Source organism: Desmodus rotundus, chromosome 6 (assembly GCF_022682495.2).
Source record: "Desmodus rotundus isolate HL8 chromosome 6, HLdesRot8A.1, whole genome shotgun sequence".
Taxonomy (NCBI): Eukaryota; Metazoa; Chordata; class Mammalia; order Chiroptera; family Phyllostomidae; genus Desmodus; species Desmodus rotundus.
Genome location: NC_071392.1, coordinates 37983706 through 37999489, shown reverse-complemented (window position 1 = coordinate 37999489; position 15784 = coordinate 37983706). Strand labels below are relative to the sequence as shown.

Sequence of the window (15784 nt, the reverse complement as noted above, 5' to 3'; positions counted from 1 at the left end):
TCAGGAGATTTGTATCCAGCTCACAGGCTGCACTCTGAAGGTGGAAGGACTGGAGAGTAGAGACACCAAGTGCATTTCTATGGAGGCAATGACACTATACACATGGCTTGGAGCCAAGATGCTAAGAAGGCTCCATAGAAGGGTTGCTGAAATGAGCCTTTTGGCAACTTGCTTGAGTCCAGTGCCTAAAAGAGAGAAGAGAAATCAGCTAGAGAGCAGGATCGCAGAGCAGAGGATGTTCAACTTTTGCAGGACAGCAGATCACAGACGGTCCCAGACCACTCAAGATCTCACATGAAGCAAAGAGAAACAACCTCTCCTCAAGATATTTTGATTCAGTCCTGTGCTCTAGTGATTGGCATTTCACTTTTACTACTACAATTAAATGTAATATAATTTCAAAAAATAATGACTGAATGTAACTTTTCTTATATTTGTTACACACACGTACTGCATATAAACACAGTGTTTTACGTAGTTCTTCATCTAGCATATATAATTCTAAAGGTACAAGGGATTACATTAATATGCCCAAATTCTAGAAGTGACTTTTTGAAATTTGTATTGAAAGATTCCTCAAATCTACAATTTTGTCTAATATATTACAAAGTGTTCCAAGATTTCAGCAGCTTATTTTTAAGTGATCCAGAGAAACATCCTGAGTGATAACAAAGTGGTAAGTGAATTAAAATCTATGCAATATATAACTTTGCATTTGAAGGCATGTGGTATACAACGAGAATGTGTAGTTACGGAGACATTTTAATATATATTTTCATCAGGTAGATGATAGGTATCTTTATATTAAAATAAATATTATTTATGAAACACTGTTTTCTTCACAACTTGTTCATAGGTCAAATGAAAAACAACAAAGTAAAGAAATATGGGAACTAGCTAGGAAAACAAGAAGAAAAGCCAATATACTTTATGATATCAAAGAGCTGTAGTCACAGTGTATTTCAACACTGGATAATCAAATTCAGCTTTCTTTCCCTTTTTTCCGCTGGCTAGAAAGAAGTCTGACCAATGTATTTTATAGACAAATCCCAAAGAAGAAACAGGTAAGCCAAACGACCACTGTGGAAAAGTCCTTACAAGCATGTACCACTTGTCCCTCCTGATGTCATTTTTAGTTAAACCCATCCAAGTGCATTTTAACTCCCTAGTGTTCCCAGTCTGATATGCTGCAGCTTTAGTTTGCCCTTGTTAAAGACAGATTTGTCTCCATGTTGCATTTGAATGCAGAAAAGAATTATATGGCTACATTGCTATGTAAACTATATCAAATGTATTGTTTTCCTAAAAAGAAAAAAAAACTTATCACAAAGAAATAGCTTTTTGGTAGTGATAATTACCACTCTTCTCTACTTCTGCCTTCTGACATTCTTCTTGTCTTTGAAGGTTCACCTTCCTTGTACCCTATGTTCACAAGCCCTCTGAAGTCTTTAGGTAGATGTGTTACTGCCATCCACAGACATCCAACTATATTCACTTTATTATCCAGCAACCTACTTGTTCATGAAGAAATCCACAACATGCCTTATGTAGGTTTGTGTGTTCATATATGTGTGTCTTACACATAGAATACAAGTAAAAATACTTATCAATTATAATTGAATATGTAAATAATTTAAATTTGCATAGCTGATGAAAACCTAAATTCACTTAAACTAATTTTTATAAAATGATCACAACAGACTTTATGTTCTTGAAACTTCAAATTTAAACATGAAAATATTAAGATTTCTAATGCATAAAAATAAGATTCACAACTACTTGAACAGTTTAACTTCTTTTCTTTATTCTCACCTGAGGACATTTTTTTTCATTGCTTTTAGAGAGAGAAGAAATGGAAGAGAGAGAGAGAGAGAGAGAGAGAGAGAGAAAGATCTCTATGAGAGAGAAATATTGATTGGTTGTCTCTCATAAGCCCTTGCCCTAGGTACGTGCCCTGACTGGGATTGAAACTACAACCTTTCAGGTTACTGGATGATGCTCCAACCAACTGAGCCCCACAGACCAGGGCTGGGCAGTTTCAGTTTGACCTCAGGTATAAACCACTTTGTTTCAGCTTTTCCCAAATATATTCCTTAAGGGTTGAGAGTAGGCTTTTTTTAATACCCCTTAATAGCTATGATTTATGCATCATGGTACTCTTGCCTACTGTTCTGTCCTGTTGATAACTTCCACTTTGTCATAAGACTAACTTATATTTTATAAGAACCTAACATTAAACACTGTAAATTAATTCCTATTCTACATCAATTACAGACATAAATGCACTAAAGAAATTAACCTATTATGTGCCTCCATCCTCTTATTTATATGAAACCTGGATCTTCAATAAAGAACTCAAAATGTATTTTGAATATTCACACTTCAGCAATGATCTCTGTAGCTATTTTCCATCGCATCTATTCTCCTGGGCAAGTGGGGGCTTGGAAGCACGGGCTGAAGATAAAAGTGGGTGGTGTTCCTGAGTCATAGAGCACCAAGGCAGGGGAAGAGAGGCTGACTTGAAAATGAAAAGTGAGGGGGCAATAAGCAATGGCTGCTATCAACAAGCAGAATCAAGGATAAGAAGGCAGGAAGGTTCTGCAATACTAAATCTTAGCAAGCTGCCAGAGAGCAAAGCCAGGATTGTCCCAAAAGTGTGGACAATGAAATCTAGGCAATTTAAAATTTAAATGATTGTACTCTCAACTTTGGTAAGATTGATTTGTTTTACACAAAGGCTCAGATACAATGAGACTGATGATGAGAAATTTTATCTTTAGCCATATTTGGTTTGCAATAGTCTCTCTTTCTTTCTGGTCGTGTATACTGAGACACAATGATAAGGAAAATCAGGATATTCCTCCAAAAGAGGGGAACAATTCCTCAGCCTGGTTCCCAGAGTCTTCCAAGAGGTATGCGTTATTACATATTCTCCATCCTTACTTGCAGGCAAACAAAGATGACCCAGATATTTTCTGATTCAATCCTGGAATAGGCTTGATTCAGAGGGGACATTGTGGAGATACCACCACTCTCAGACGCTTTGTGCACTCCAAAGTGCCTCTCCTCTCTGATAACCCCCCACCCTAGCACCTAGTGCCGAGTTTACTTCCTCTGCAAGTCACTTGTAATGAATTGTGTATTCTAAATTTGCGTTCTTTTTATACTCACTCATAATCAGGTACTATACATTGCGTTTAAAAAACAAGGTGTGTCACATCAGGTACAAACTCACTCAACAATGAGTGACTCCGTCTAGCCATTGAGAATGTAATAATGACAAATAATGCAGATCGGCCTGAAGAACCTCATTCACAATCTGGTACAAAGAGGATAATCCACATAAGTAGTTTTACAGACTAAAGAAATCATTTGATGTATTCAATAGAACTAAGCTTCAGTTAGTTGGCGGATGCAGACTCAAGTGGGTGATGTTGCATCTTTTTCTCGAGACATGTTTGTGATTGCAGCAGCAACTTAAGTTACTGTAAAGTTTGGACAAGGTTGTCTCCCATGCCGGGTCTCTCCAAGCAAAGGAAACCTGGAAATGCAGCTTTAATGACTCATTCAGGAGCTAACAAGACTCCCCAAATTTGTGGTCCCTTTAAGTTTTACCAAAAGCTTGTAGAAAATAGTAAGACTAATTAATTTGTCATACATATCAACAGAATTCTACTTTTGCTTATCTTTATTCCCTAATTCAAGTATAAATTGTATATTTTCTTATCCTGGGTTTGACGGAGTCCAGCTTTGTTACTGTTTAGAAATAGTGTACGGATTCCTTACTTTACTGATGTTTATGTCTTGGTAATAAAAAAAAAAAACCCTAGTAACTTGGGACATTTGTGTCAGGTAGAATTTATTGATTCTTCCATATGTTTAATTATAAAAATAATTTAAAACAACCTATAGACCAAAAGGTGTTATTCTTTTCAAAATACATCAAATGTAATTTTCTAAACATTCTTTTGCCTTCTCAACTAGCTACTCTCCAATTATAAATGATGTCAATTGCATGCCACAGCCATGCTGTCTGACTCCTGTTAACCACACCAAATGATTGTGGCTTAAGAAAAAAGTTATATATATATGAATGTATATGAAATATTAATATATATTTCATACACATGAAACTGTCTTTTAATGTTCTGATTGTTTAGTGACTGCTATTCCACCTATTATTTTGTTTTCCATTTTATAGGTCTATCTCACATGTAAAGTCCAAGTAAAAATGCTTTATATTTTACTTATAACCATTTACTGTTTTAGGGTCAAACTGTACCAACAAGGGTACGTGAAGAGCATATCAGAATCTTTAGCAAATTTTACTTTAATTAATGCTTCTGTTTGGTGCATGTTACACCTCCTGACTTACACCAGTTTTTCCAAGTTTGACTCCAAATATTACTCTGTGTATTTCTCCTAGCCGCCTGCCCAGTTCCAAACTAATGTCACAAATTGCTAGTGCCACCTATTAGTGGAAGTGTAGTACTGCAAATCAAAAGGTAATGCCTTTAAATAGAACCTAAGAAGTCATGAGAGGCAAAACCCATCCCAAGACTCACACTTGCTCTAATTTATGTTTATAGCTGTTGGTCTTTTACAAATAAGTTTTCACTACATGCACTAAACTCAGGTAATGTCATGAGTTTGGGAGATTTTACCCACAAATTTACATTAATGAATCATCATAAATTTTTGTCCATAATGTTTTGATAAGCATGATATTTTAATCATTTAATGTAACTTTCCATGATATATCACGACTTTGTCAGTGACTGTTGTCAGATCAGTCAAAAATGTGTTTTAGTACTGGTTCTTCTGGAAGATTTTAGAAAACTTCAAGTATAAATGCTATTTAAAATAGTCCTGACTTTAGATTTCAAAAATCTCCCGAAGATGCGAAGGTGTGATGTTCTGAGCTGCAGAACTGTGATATGTACAAGTGCCACTGAAGTTTAGATGAGAAAAATTAGGATAAGAACCTTACCATATAATTCTGTGTAACTCACTTAAAGCTCATGATAACTTAATGTCAGTTAGAGGGCACATCTGAAATACAATTATATGCTCATGCTAAACGTAGACAGATTATGCTCTGCCACCAACAGTTTAATTTTAATTTTGTCACTAGGAACAGATGCAATCATGTTAATTAATTATAATTAAACTTATTCCTGAATATCCTTTAATTGCATTAATTCTTAAATATGGAATTTAAATATAATTGACCAAAACACCACAAGATATTTGTTACATATAGTTTGATTTATGTGTGGTAATTAAAAATAACAAAACAGAGAGAAATTAGTTATCACAGATCTGTACATCCATTTAGTTGTACACATCCCAGTGTTTTACATCACTGACAGGAGTGGAGTTTTAGAAATAATGTAGATGAAGAGAAATAACAATATAAAAAGTTAGAATTGAAAAAATGATCTCTTCCAATTTTTTCAGGCTTACTTAACCTAGTAATGACTGAATATCATTACCAAGAGTTGGTGGGTTAGAGACTTACACAGAATGGTTTTGTGGTCTCTGTTGTTTCCCTGCTAAAGTCAACACGGTATAAATTAATATTTCAAAGCCCAATCTGGCTGGCAGCTTTAAACAGAGAAGCCACAAACTGGAGACTTTCACCAGTCCTCATTGGATCTGACCAGCATTGAATCACCAGATGTGTGATTGAGTATTTCCTTTTCTTTTCTTTTCAACAATTATTTTGCCATGATACAAAGGGTGGGGCAAACGTGTGTTTACTGTTGTTCATATGGAAAAATAATGCAAAAATAATAATAGAAAATGATAATATAAAAATAAACTGTTTCATGTACTCAGAACTGTAAACCTACTTTTGCCATACCTTGTACTTGGAGAATAAATGACTAAAAATTCTAGTCCTCAGTGTCCTTAAATAGAAGACTTCAGAATCAAAATATGATTTTTTAAGTTAATAAAATTTGAGAAGAAAAGGCCATGTTATATAAGAATCAGCAAGTGAGAGAACTGATGCCAAATATGAAGTGACATTTGGATACAAGGTATTGCAAAGAACTGATCATTTCTTTGCTCTTGCTGTATAGTATGCATATATGTACTATGCACCCATATACTATACTATGTAAGCTATATATACACACACATTATAGTATAAAACATATACTATACACACATTATATACACATGTACTATACATATGTATATGCATATACTATATCTATTCCCCTACACATCTCGTTTTAACTGTGAAGAGATTTTTAGAATAAGGCAAATTGCATTCTATACCACTATGTAAATGCTTGAGATACCCATGAAAACTTTCCATGGGACTCAGAAGATGGTGTGTATATACATACATGTGTATATAAATAAATAAATAAATATATATATATATATACACACACACACACACACAAACACGTAGGAGTACCATTTAAATCAATGAAAATTTTATTTGTAATGCATTTACTATAATTCATAACCTATAGATTGCCAGGATTATTTTACTCAGCTATAAAATATTAATATAAAGTTTTGTTAGTTACACATTTACATATTCATATATTCATATATATTATTATTTTGTGTGAATGTGTGTTTATGCTTTGGTTGAAGTAAAAAACATCTCTGAAAAGTCAGCAAGTGTAATAAATAAGAAGGTAAACACTTATTCATATTAATAAAATTTAAAAGTGATCTTAATATATTGAGCAATAACAAATCAAAAGCTTCAGTAAATTTTACTTCATAATTTTTAATTTAATATTGTCTTCTAGTATGAGGAAACATCTATGACAATTTTGACTTAACTGATAATCTTATTCTTAAAAAATAAACTATTTGACTCTTGGAAAAGTAGCTTTAGGGAGTATGAAAAGAAAGCCTTTATGATGTCTGCCATCTTTTAAGTGCTGTTTACTAGGTCCTCTCTATGAAGGTCAAGTTAGTGCATTGGTTTAACCTTTGGAGCCACACGGTCACTGTTCAGACTTGCATGTGTCTTTGATTTCTCCTAAAACTGAAGCACGCAATGTCCTGGAAAAGCTCATTACACTGAGTGATGGAACATTTGTCATTTGTTTAAAACCCCAAACCTAATTTATTTCCTTGTGATTGCCATAGCCTTTTTTCTGAAGTCTTCATAGTACCACACATTCCAAAGGGAAGATTGCATGATATTCTAGTATTTCATGAGAAAAGTGAATTTGGCTAGTTTTATAGGGAAAATAAAGCTACGTACCATTTTGAAAAAGAAGCATCTTAACATTTAGCTACATTACATATATTTAAGGAAAGCAAAAGTATCTCTGAGTGGGTGTTTCTTGAGGATAATTTGTACGTGACTGCTGAGATTTACAGAGTTCTCACATTTGCTACCCCCTCAAGGGTTCTAAATCAGATTGGTTCAGAGGAAAAGCCAGCATACCCCATTTTTCTAATATTATCACTTCTCCAGATGGTCCTCAAACATCTATTCAATTCCTTTCCTAGAAAGTAAAGAGGTACCTACTAGATATCTATGTACATCCACTACAAAAGCTGCCTTCTTGTTCTTCTGTTTCTTTCTCATTTAACACATCAAATCTCTTTTATTTCTCACCAGAAAGCAAGCATAGTGATTGCCTAAAACTTTGTCTTGGCAACCTGAGCAATGAGAGAGTTAATGGTGGATCTTTGAAAACAGTGAGCATGGGAAATTAGGGTTGGCAGGGATTTAACTCTTCATGAATCATGCTGGAATATTTTTAAGGGCAATGCAGTGGAGGTTTTAACTGTGTTTGACATCTAATTAAGCAGGGAAAAGAAGCAGCTAAATAATGTCTACTTTAGTTTAGAAACAAAGTATTGATAATTGCCAACCAGGCCTTTGCTTTGGCAAAACAAGTGTACGTGGCGAGACAAAAAGGTAATGACAGACCAGTAAAATACCAGGAAAAATTGCCTGGCCCATTCCTTTTCTTGCTGTTGCTCATCCCACAGTTTATTTTACCAAATTGCCAAGCTCTAGGTATATCAATAGCACTGTCATATAGCTATAGGGCAGCTTTTGATTTAAAGGAAAGCAAAAATTATTATAATGGATGCCATTGCTAAAATGAGCTCATAAAGAGAGTGTCAAATGTATACACCTTGTCAGTATATACAGCTTACTTCATCAGACAAGTTTAAAGCATGTGAACATAACAAAGGGCTATTTTAATTAAACACTATCTTTTTAATATGTAGAAAGAATTGGTGCCTTCTCTATAAAGGAGAGCAATCTGCTACCATGGAAATACAATTCTTGAAAAATAAATAAGGATAACTCTCAATTCTTATTTATTTTACAATTTATTTAGCACTTTAGACAAGCAACTGCAATTGTAATAGATTTCATGTTTCAAACTTACTTTAAAATTATAGCCACTCACATCTTCAAGAAGTAAAGTTGCATGCAAAACTTACTTATAAGGAATATAAACTCGCATAAAGTGGACCATCAGCCTAAGAATTATTTGATGACATCCCCTCAAAAGAGTGAAAATAGAAAAAACTGATGAAAACACAGATGCCATAATATCATACACTATAATTAATTTAAAGACAGTTACTAAATAGATACATAATAGAGATTTAATTAAATATTTAATGGAGTCTATATATATTTTTTATATTTCAGATGAGCACAATTGCAATGCTGTTTGCTCATGTTTAAAATTTATTCCCATTTTAATAATCAAGAAAATATTCTGCCAAAAATAAATATATTTTCCAATTCAGTGTATTTTATCCAACAAGTATTAAATCCAAATAATCACACTTAATAGGTGTCTAATTTTCTAACCCAAAGTGTGAAAATTACATCTCTCTTTCCTATCTATAGTCCTCATTCACACTAGAGTATTCAGAGAGATCATTCCCATTATGTGAAAATTAAAGAAGCTGTTTTCTGGCATAAGAGCAATATACTGTATACACTACAGGATAGTTTTAATACATTCATTTTACGTTGGAGGCTAAAAATGGAATATAATTGTAGCTTCTCATTGCCCCACCCCCCTATTCTAGAAATCTGAGAAGCATAAGAAAGCAACACCTTAGAGAGTAAAACTACTTGAGTTAAAATAGTTTAATCTTAAATTCCACTTTACTAATACCTCAGTTGTATAAATATTTTCTTCCACTAAAAGTCATATCTATTATTTTGGAATCCAGGTTAGCATTATTTTATACATCTATTTATAAAAAATGTATCTAAGCAAATATAGGGTTTCTTTAAAACCCTCATTAAAAAACAAGTGTACACATTAAACTATAACCAGTTAAAGTACTAGCAACAATGTGGTCAATCTTTTTTCTTTTTTAAATGTGTACTGTTTTTACAAAAGAAGTTCACACAACTAGTTCTACACCTAAGAAGTAGTGTGTCTTCATTTCTCATTGAAGTACATATGGAATTAAAATAATATTATACTTCAAAGGCTTTTGCTCTACACCAATTAACCAAATACACAGTCTTTTTTGTATAATCATAACACACTGTAAAAAAAATCTAGTCTGTTCTATCCAGTTTATATTCTCTTGGCAAACCATGATCTACTGCTTATGTTAAGCATCTGATTGTCAGATTTGAACAAACTGAATATTCATGAAGATGATTAACCATTTAGTGTCTAAAACTAAGAAAATGCAATTTATCATAATTATTGTAGATGAGGCATGCACATTCTACAAAGGGACCATTTTGCAATAGTAGTTTTAAAAATATTTTAAAAGTAGGATCCGAAAAATTTAACAGAGCATATGATCACATATACAAATCAGCATTTACCAGGCATTCAGCTCCTCTCTGCAAATGTGATTAAATGTTCTTTGTTTGCATTTAAAGTGTCATATCAAACAGAAGACATGCTTTTATTAAAAAGTGCTGAAATCATCTCAGAAAGACACACACAATCATATAGGTTCTCTAGGTTAAACCAAAGGTTTTATGGTTTGGGTTGGGAGGGAGTTCAAGGGATGAAAAGGGGGGTGGTGGGGGGTAGAAATCACAAAGCTAGCCCAATAAAAGAAAAAAAATTAAATAAAGATTTACCTTTGTAGGATAATTTCAGCCTTGGCACATTATTCTTCCCATTTTGATAGTTTGCTCTTGTTGTAAGTAACACTCCCCAGAAAAGACAGACAATCTTAGTGAAGCAACCCATGCTGCAGACGCTGTAGGTCCCTGTGCTGCTTCAGGCTTCCCTCCTGTATTGTGCGGCCAGAGAAGTTCAAACAATCTGAAAACTGGAGGTAACAGGTGATTTAGGTCAGTTTCATTCATAAATGCAGACAATCGAGACTTCACCGCAACACTAACACCTCTTCTTCTGTAACAGTCACTGAAGCACAGAAACTTCAAAACCTCCAAAAAAAAAAAAAAAAAAAAAAGCGAGGCAGGCACCGGATAATGAGGCACAACTGTTGTGTGGAAAGAAAAAAAAAATTAACAAGGGCTGCTGCAGTGGTGCTTAAGAAGCAGTTCCTTTTATCTAGGCTCCTCTGATAGCCGGTGGGGACTCTAATCCTGCTCCCTGCTTCATTCCGCTCCGGGGAAGCAGAATGAAAGGGAAACAGAGAAAGAGAGCGAGAGAGGAACCGTGAGCAGCGCGTACTTTTCCTGTACACATGTAGGGAGAGATGACACAAGATCCCACAGACAGGTTTTCCCAACACTCACTAGACTGGCTGACAATGGGAGAACAGGCGAGCTCAACCCACTCCCCTTCCCTCCTGTCACAAAACACATGCAGAAAACATCTCGTAGAGATTAGAGCCGGGAGCAGAACCCTCCAGCGTGCCTGTGAAAGGCATGTAGCTATAAATTTACTTCCCAAGGCAAGCGTTGTTTTATAGCCATTTTAGGTGCAATTTTGATTTAAAAAATCTGAATTCGGCTACCTACATAATTTATAACTCCTGCTTATTATGTAATTCTGCTGAACTTGTGCATTACTCTCGGTGTATGTATATGTATGTATAGATATATACATACACATATGTATATGGGTGTATTTGCATATCCTTTCATCAACATAACTTTAACCACTGAAGGTTTTAAAGTCTTGTTAGAGATCGTTCCCTCCTCCCTACAAGCCCACTTGGCTCAACCACTGCCTTCCCCGCCCCACTGCAATTTCAGCAAAGAAATTCTTAGTCAAGCCCATTTCAACAATCAGTTCAAGACAAATATAGGTCCACCGAGGATTATAAATTACAACAGGGTATTCTCAAAAGGATATTCAGAATTTAAAAACATCGATGGTTTTCCAGCTTCTGGAATGCTCTGGTTAACATTTCTAATGCATCACATCTCATTAACTAAAGCCACTTCCAGAATTTTGGTTTAAAGGGCAGAGGAAGATGACAAAGTTCACAAAAGTCCCTGCTGAGTGTCCATGCTGAGGACCAACATGAGGAGAATATCTCTGTGTCTTCCTGAGCTGAGAGGGTTACTAACTTTTCTGTGGATACATGCACGTAATCAGGCAGTCACACAACATTAGTTCGTCCCTAAATGAGAATGGGAGTATATATATCATCTAGGGTGTTTACATTTCCTCTTCTGTTTTTCTTCTATTTTTCCCCACAGTTGATATTCTTACAGGATTTGGGTGGGTGAGAGACGTAAGTTAACAGGACAGAACTTGTCCTTTTTTACTATTTACTCCCCACATCTTTCTGCCTTGCACTCTCCTCAGCTTCTACCCCCATACACCATAGGCACTGGAAACACAGAAGAGAGAACTCTACTTCAATAAACAAACATTTCGTCTCTGAAAGCAGAGGGTGAGTCTCGCAACTGGAAACGTAAACACTCACTGAAAGTGGGTTAGTAGTCTCATGAAAACACGATCTGAGCATTGTCACTGCAGCTTTCATTACCCAGTGTCTGCAGACCAATAGAGAAAGAGCATCCCCTGCCTGTGTCTGTGTGAGTAGGTGGAGGAGGAGGTGGGAGAGGAGGATGAAGAGGACTGAAAAGGGGAAAATGGGGGAAGGGGGGAGCGATTCTCTCTCCACTTCACTAGATTGATTCATCAAACAGACCAGTATTGTATTTGGCAGTTTCCACAAGCCAATTGATCAGTCAGTATTGTTAAGAAAATAAAATCCAAAAATAATGTTGATTTTACTGACTGCCACACTTGTTATCCTGAGGACTTTTCACGCTCTAGGCAATGGATTAAGGCTACAAGTGACAAGAGGCTTGTCTGTCTTCCATGGATTACTCTCTATAGACATTCATCCTGCAAAGGAATTCATACCACTTTGGGATTATTTAAAGGACAGGACTAATGAATTATCCCATTGAAATATCACAAATAATCAGTTTAAATACTTGGAATAGTTGTACCATTTTCATTAATATATGTTTGAAATGTCTTAAAATATTCATTTTTCTCTAGCTCTTACTCTCCAGAGTAGGAGAGCAAGTTTATATTTGTCAAAACTGAACAGGATAAACAAATTTAGAAATGTATCCATTTCACTAGCATAATGACTAATCCTGATACATTTTGATGTGTTCCAGGAAAAAGAAAAGGTTGTAGGTAAAATTCAGTTAAACGAGGGTCAAAATTGGCTCCATGGCAAAGAAAGACATTCAATCTGGATTTCAAACCACAAGATCAGGATAAACTTATTTCATTTTATAAAACAAATAATTTAATGTTGAATCCTAGAATTTGGTAACTCAAGAACCTCCAAGTTTAGATACACACACACACATAAATAAACAAAACAAAGTAAAACTTTAATATTTTAATTATATTCGATATTTGTCTTACTCTCCATTTTATGATCTTTGTATCCTTTCAGATGTTTGAAAATTTAATAAATTCACATTTACCTTTATTTATCTATATAATTTTAATTAAAAATGTAAAAATAGTAAATTACTTAGGCAAACATAACTGTTCTGGAAAGATTCAATTATAAAATAGTAGAAAAAGACAACTATATATTGATATTTGAAATGTGATTAAAAATAAAGAAAAAGAATGCCATTATTATAAAATACTTTTAAAAACTATCAGGAATCTTATGTGTTTACTTCTTCCAATCTTTTGCCTTTGGTCAGGGTTAAATAAACTCATTTTCAACTTTTTTTTTTTAATCACTAAATAGGTGAGCGATAATCAAGGTTAAAGCTATTTCTCAGCTGAGAAGGGTGGAACGGGGTGGCTGTTTATCAGAGCCTGTAAAATCAGTGGCATGGGTGACATGCACACTTTGATTCCCCCATCTCCCCACCCCTCTCCCCCCCACACCTCTCCCCATCCCACCCTCCCAGGAACAGCGTTCCCTGCTCTGAGAATCTGTGGCCGAAGCCTTGACATCATCAGGCCTGCTAAATTTGTCACCTTAGCCATAATTTTACTGAATATACTCTTTTTAAAAGTCAGAATAATTACATTGATCTTTTCATGTTTAATATTATTTAAGTTAAAGGTGAAGATGTTATTTTGTTTCTTTTTCAAAGCAATCTCTCCATCTTTAATTACTTTAACCCATAATCTACATCATATGTTATAATGAAGTCTACTTGCAACTAAGTTCCTAATATCTTCTTAAGTTTCAAGTTTTCACATGTGATTAACTCCTACGACAGAGTTGAATTTGAGCAGGTGCCTAGTATGATGATCATGCTGTTGTATACATTTCTGTGAAATGAATCAGTGGTTTTCAACCTCGCCCCACTCTGTATTGAAAGAGATTACAAAGACAGCAGTTTTCTGGGTGGTTTGCTTGATTTTCTAGGGAAACAACACTTTCAACTGCACAACAAGTTGGTTAACTCTCGCTTTTCAGTAAAAACTGTGGAGTCGTAGAAGATGTACATTAAAGCATTTCTCCTCCACTGGAAATGTATTTCTGATCTTTTGATGAATTGCATAAAACGAATGTGTATGTTCCTCTAATTTTGCTCTTTTTTACAAAACAAATTGGGATGACAATAAGTATTGCAATTTAAGAGCAGAAATTATTGTTCTAATTTGTGAGGTGGTCTTCCAAGCACTTCCCTATGTTATAAACACTCTGAATCTTTCTGTGAATGGTAGCTGAAAACATTTGCTATATGTGTGCACAAAAGAATATAAGGAAATGTGTATAGTCTAGAGGCATTTAAAAGATTTAGTCAATTAAATGTACTTGGAGTTATGAACCTTTCATTAAACGCCCTAGCCTTTCCCTGCAATCCCATGCACAACCTCCCATTTTACTGTGGTTAGATAGAGAAACACCCCTTAAGTGTGTCCCTGACAGAAGTACATGACCTCTGTAAGAAAAATCACTGAGTGAAGAGTTTCAAAATGAGTTGGTTCACCAGTTTTTCTAAGAAACAACGTCAAGGAAAAAAAACAACAACATTGAAAACAAACGGAAAAATACCAGTACCCTTTCCAAGATGTTGTTCAGTTGACTTTTGTGAAAAACAAAACAAAACAACAACAAAGAACCTATATTAGATTTTATCCAACACATGTTATTTCCTATTTTTTTCTTCAAGGGCATGCTTCCTTAGTATATGAGAAAGGCCTACAATAACAGAATTAAATAGATGTCGTAGTCGAACATTCGCCCTTGTTCTGACATCTCATGTTGGAAATTCATTTTTAATGAGGGTTTTTCTGGTGCAGGGAATTTGAGCCATCTTTTTTTTTTTTTCTCTAAAAATGAATTGTGTGGGTGAACACATTCTTTAGAAGATCAGAAGACATCCTATTAATTGGAAAAATGAAATAGTTGCTATATTATTCATTTCAGCCAAAAATGATAGCTATTTAAGAACCACTGCAGTAGTCACTGGAAACTGGGTACAGCAGGTTAAAAGTAATATTTAAGAAATTGTTAAACTTTTCCTAATTTGACCCTAGTGCTTTAGTATAAGCAACATGTGAAAACATGAACTGAGAGGAGGAATTGGTAAAAAAACAAAGGGAATTCAACCTTTATAGAGGCATTCATTCCTCCCTCCCCCACCCCCCATGAATACAGAGTTCAGTAAAGTAAGCTTGCTCTTCTTGATTGAATTTGTAACAGTTTAAAAAAAAATAGTTCGTGTTTTCTTTTTGACATCAATCATCAACGTTCATGATACTTTAAGGTAAGTAGGTACTTTAGATAACAGACTCCTTGTTTTTCAAATTAATTGAAGTAATAAATGTTAAATCAACGCAGAGGGAGAGCAGACACTGGTCAGTCACATTATTTGTACCTGTAGATTTTAAGAAAAATGTAAACATGTAAGGGTTTCAAAAATTTTAGTTCTTTGGTTGTAAGGTGAGGTGGAAGCTTCCCTTTCCTTAGGAACTTGATTTGTGTGGCTAGTAGGTAAGGTTTTTTTTAGGTTCCTAAGTTTGAGTGGGGGATGGTAGAAGTGGCAAAAAAGGGGGGGGATGTGTAAAATTGTGTTTCTGATCAGTATCCATGCTGCCAAAAGTGGCTAAAATCCAGTTATAGGAACATGATTTTTCATCAGTTTTGATGAATCTTTTTTGACTGCTTAAATCAATCATATTTTTCAACATTTCAAAATGTTTTAAACATGTGATTTTTCCTTTTCCTTTTCCATCTATTTAAAGATCTAGTCATCACTTACAGCTCCTTTATTAGATTATCTGATAAGTGAATGCAGTGTTCCTGAATATTAACATATTGAAATAATAAGACACTCAAAATACCAAAATACCTAGTTTTTTAAAAGTGAGAGTGTCTCCACCTCAACTCAAATGGAACAAGAAAGTTTTCGAGT

The 15784-nt window shown here is 34.7% G+C and overlaps 1 protein-coding gene across 1 annotated transcript in view; it reads right to left on the bottom strand.

Moving 5' to 3' along the window:
- The window catches only part of SEMA3A (semaphorin 3A), a 461493-nt gene that overhangs the window by 193253 nt on the left and 252456 nt on the right, over positions 1-15784 (bottom strand). Inside the window, exon 4 of the mRNA XM_024559089.4 lies at positions 10079-10272. Coding sequence (XP_024414857.2) covers positions 10079-10190 — 112 coding nt within the window. The 5' untranslated portion in view covers positions 10191-10272. The remainder of the gene's footprint in view (positions 1-10078; positions 10273-15784) is intronic.